Source organism: Aristolochia californica, unplaced genomic scaffold (genome assembly GCF_029961685.1).
Source record: "Aristolochia californica isolate CCGP_79_NKW_82.1479 unplaced genomic scaffold, dmAriCali1.0.hap1 SCAF_13, whole genome shotgun sequence".
Taxonomy (NCBI): domain Eukaryota; kingdom Viridiplantae; phylum Streptophyta; class Magnoliopsida; order Piperales; family Aristolochiaceae; genus Aristolochia; species Aristolochia californica.
In genome coordinates this window covers 25,070,490-25,074,990 of record NW_027181804.1, presented here as the reverse complement: position 1 = coordinate 25,074,990, position 4,501 = coordinate 25,070,490, and the positions used below count along the sequence as shown (strand labels likewise).

The 4,501-nt window shown below is 40.3% G+C and overlaps 1 protein-coding gene across 1 annotated transcript; it reads left to right on the top strand.

The window, feature by feature from the left end:
* The first annotated feature begins 2,863 nt into the window (after window positions 1-2,863).
* Window positions 2,864-4,294, top strand: LOC137947592 (peroxidase 4-like). Its single transcript, XM_068793400.1, has 4 exons — window positions 2,864-3,123; window positions 3,205-3,396; window positions 3,499-3,664; window positions 3,742-4,294. Exons 1-4 carry the CDS (start codon window positions 2,917-2,919, stop codon window positions 4,131-4,133), a joined length of 957 nt encoding a protein of 318 aa, XP_068649501.1. The 5' UTR covers window positions 2,864-2,916; the 3' UTR covers window positions 4,134-4,294.
* The last annotated feature ends 207 nt before the right edge of the window (window positions 4,295-4,501 follow it).

Genomic DNA, 4,501 nt, shown 5'->3' with positions numbered 1-4,501 from the left:
GTTTTTACTTTAAAATCTATTGATTATACTTAAAAGATAATTAGCTTAAAAGGGAATTTGTTGTAAGTGTCGTTTGTTAACCCTAACATAGTGAATTAACTTTGAGGTGCAAAGACCTCAGGAGTGGAGTTGCAATCCAGTAAGAAGATTGTGAACCACTATAAATTGATGTGTTAATTGTGGGTTTGTCGGTTAAGTTATAGCTTGTGCTTGATTTTTTATTTTGATAATTACAGTACACGATTGAATTGTACAAGATTATAAATACTTAAAGGGCTACACAAAAGAATAAAAAGAGAGTTTAAAATTAGTAACAAATTTAATAAACCTATTCACCTTCCCTATGTTTGTTCCTCATCGATCCTAACACACACTCCTACTTAACATAAACTCTTACTCATTAAGAAAGATAATTGCTAAAATAAGTCCTACTACTCTTCTACTAACTGAAGACTAAACTCGTGCTCACTCTTCTAGCCATCCTCCTCAACAAGATGAGCCCTGACAGGCTGAGTATGTGGCCCAATCGAAAGCTAATCCGGGGGTTGAGAGTCGAGTTTCTTAGGACATGCCTAAGAGAGTTCACTGCCATAAGTAACGGAAGTGTTGCAACAACACAATAATGGCTTTAAGAGGTTTAAACACAGCAAGCAGGTGACATTTCATGTCTATCTATAGTAACTTCAAGAGTTGCTTGACTCCTAATAGCAAGGAATGCAGGCCAAGTTGAGGCCATGACAACCTAATTGAAGGAAGATAAGGCCAAGATAGAAGTATTTTGTCAAACTGTCATAAATTCTCCACCTACTATAGTAAAATTGACATCTGAGTTTCCTACAAAGAGTGGCTCAAGTTCACCAAAGGTAAAAGGAAGAACTTGAAAACTCAATGTGTCGAGTAGTGTGAATCAAAAAGAGTACTGAAAAGACAGAAGTTATTGCTCTTTCATAAATATTTGGCTACCTGCAGGGCCCCACGAAACTTCCATATTTTTTAAATGAAACTTTAGTTGACATGAAGATGATTTAGACTTTGTGCACTGCATGTAGATTCGTAATTCCATGAAAGATATCCAAGTAACAGAAAGTAAACTCTGGATATGTCCATTCCAATCATGGGAGTGACAGTCAAAGTAAAATATTATTTAATTTTAATATGCTTTCATGAAGCAAATCTTCCCTCCCCAGATTTCTTAGATGCATGGGATTTGACCCAGCAGCATGGGCACTGTCAAATCTGCTCTAATCATACTCATTTTCACCAGTTTCTGTTATAAAGTGATGGGACAAATTAAATTACTCTCTTTTGTTTATTCGTTATGACGGTGACCTGAATTACATTGAGTTTTTTCTTAATCTTCCAAATTCTTAATCTTGCAAGAGAAGGGAGAAAGGAGACCCATCGCTCCATGTGAATGGAATCTATTCACCCAACAATAGTGATTAGATTAATAGCCCTAGTTTCTCGGACAAGAAGCAATGACAGTATCTGAGGAATAAGCATGGACTAATTCTATGTCAGCAGCCGTGGTAAGACAGGATGCAAGCGTTATCCAGAATGATTGGGTGTAAAGCGTATGTAGGTGGCTTTTCAAGTCTGCTGTCAAATCCCAGTGGATAGGTGGTGGAAACTACCAAGCTGCATGGACTAGAAACTCTATATTGATCAGAGTTATAGCCCTTAAGTTAAGCTTTAAGCTAGACACAGGCTAGACATGATCAAATGTCAAACGATATTCAAGTTTTATAAGTAAAAAAGAGAGTAAGAAGTAGTCAAACTGCCGAACTTTTCCCTACTGGAATCGAACAATTCTGGCCAATTCTAGAAAATGATGCCTATGACTTTGTCTCTTTTCCTCCCACCTTGACAATCTGTCCAGATTAGGTATTCAATAAATGCCATTAGCCTACGAGATGGTCTTCCTTTCTTATAAGATGTGGAGGAAGAAATTCGTTAGACTAATCAAACGTGGTAACTTGAAAGGTAAACGACGAGCAATCTTCCCTTTTTGATCAAGTAGTTAATCACCATGGCTTCGTAGGAACAAATAATGCAGAGGTGAAAAGGCTTCCATTCATTATTATTGACTTTCTTGCACAACATCACAATCACAGCGGTCTTGTTGCCTGAATCATTTATTTTTTCCTGTCTTTTTTTCGTTTTTGTGTCAAAGAGACGGCAAATCTTTGGCTGAAAGCTATAGTTTTCTGTATGAGATTTTGAGGTGCAGGATATCAGATTTCCATTAATTCATACAGGCCAATCCTCTTTTGAAGTTATCATTTGCAAATTTCTTCACAGAACGAATAGAACATTTCAAATACGGATTTGAGGTTCTTACTGGTAGTAATGGAAGGAAGCTTGGTTAGATCCTTGTATCTTGTTTGAGTAATCAAACTTGGGTTTTGAGAGTCTTGAGCAAAAGAACCATGCTGAATACACAATGGGTATTAGTGAATCCGGGAATTATGCTTGGATGCTCAAATGCTGGAGCTTGGAAGAGCAGTAGAGCCACCTAACCAGTAGGTCTGCACAGTTCTTTAAAAACTATTCTGTATATTGAAGGTTTCTGGTCTTCTCCATGTCTCTTTAAAATCTGATATCAAATCCATTGACATTTCAAACATTTAGACATTTTCAAAGCCAACATGTCTGATTGATTCAAGTCTTTCATGAGAAAACGATGTGAAATCTTGAGCAGAAGCAAAGCATTGGTCGCTTGGATTAGGTAAGCAACCGGTGTCCAACATAATCAACTCCCACATCTGGGCTCCATTTCTCTATTATAATTGTATAATTGATACCCTTCACTGCTACATAAAGCTATCAATTCCCACCTTGCAAACTCAAACTCCTGCAGCTTCTCAAGTTCCACTGGTTTTAGTAGCTGCTGCTGCTGCTGCCGCTGCTGCAGCCATGGCTGGCTCTTTCTTAGCCTATTCCACTTTGGCTCTCCTTCTCTTTGTAGCAAGCTCTTCTGCACAGCTCTCCACTACGTTTTACTTCAAATCATGCCCGAAACTTCTTTCCACTGTCAAATCTTCAGTCCAATCTGCCATCTCGAAGGAACGACGGATGGGGGCGTCGCTCCTTCGTTTGCACTTCCATGACTGCTTTGTCAATGTCATCTTGTCTTCCCTCTCGAACTCTTAATGTTTGCATGCGATATGCAGTTCAATTAATTTTCTGTGATCTTTAATACAGGGATGTGATGGGTCCATTCTCCTGGACGACACCACGTCTTTCACCGGGGAGAAGACAGCGCTGCCTAATCGGAATTCTGCCCGGGGATTCGATGTGATAGATGACATTAAGTCGGCAGTTGAGAAGGTCTGCCCGGGGGTGGTGTCGTGCGCTGATATTCTGACGATTGCCACCAGGGACTCTGTGGCTGCTGTAAGAGCAGAGGCTTCTCCCTCGTTAATTCTGCTTTATTAGTTAGTAAACTTCATCTTCTCCGAAACTAACCCTCTGAATGCAAAATGATTTGATTTGCAGCTGGGAGGACCTTCCTGGGACGTCAAACTGGGAAGAAGAGATGCAAGAACTGCCAGCCTCTCTGCTGCTAACAACAATATCCCGCCACCGACTTCTAGCCTGAGCAACCTCGTCTCCAAATTCAGTGCCCAGGGTCTGTCTGCTAAAGAAATGGTTGCCTTGTCTGGTAGGACAAAAACCAAAAACCTGCTTCTCCTTCCCTTTCTTTCCATCTCTCTAACCCAGGCTTTGATTGGGAGACAGGCGCCCACACCATTGGACAAGCACGCTGCACCACCTTCAGAGCTCGTATTTACAACGAGAGCAACATTGACAGATCCTTTGCCACCTCAAGACGATCAAACTGCCCAAGAACATCTGGCTCGGGAGACAACAACTTGGGGCCTCTTGATCTCCAGACACCCACCGGCTTCGACAACAACTACTACAAGAACCTGGTGAACAAGAAAGGACTCCTCCACTCCGATCAAGTGCTCTTCAATGGCGGATCGAGTGACTCCCAAGTACGATCATATAGCACCAATCCCAGCAGTTTCAACGTGGACTTCGTAGCGGCGATGATCAAGATGGGAAACATCAAGCCATTGACTGGCTCCAGAGGGGAGATTAGGAAGAACTGCAGGAGGATCAATTAAGTATAAAATCAAATTTGATCGAAATTACGTAACTTTGGAGTGGTGTGGTCATTTTTTATGCAATTCCTAAGTTTGGATTAAGCGTGCTTAATGAGAACTACTGGTTGTAGCTTTAAATTATCAGCTGTTGATGAATAAACAAGTGTTGTTGAGATCTTTTATCGTGATGTTTGTAATTCTTCCGTATTTCTGAGTTTCATTAACGATTAACATAAAACTCATATCAAATATATTGAGGTAATGAGAAAATTGGGCTTGAAATGCTGTAACGACGACCTGCAAATAGGATGGAATTTCGTTTTAACTTTTACGGGTGAATATTTTTTGCTCATGGAAGTAAGAACTTTACTACCAGAAGTTATGCCAAC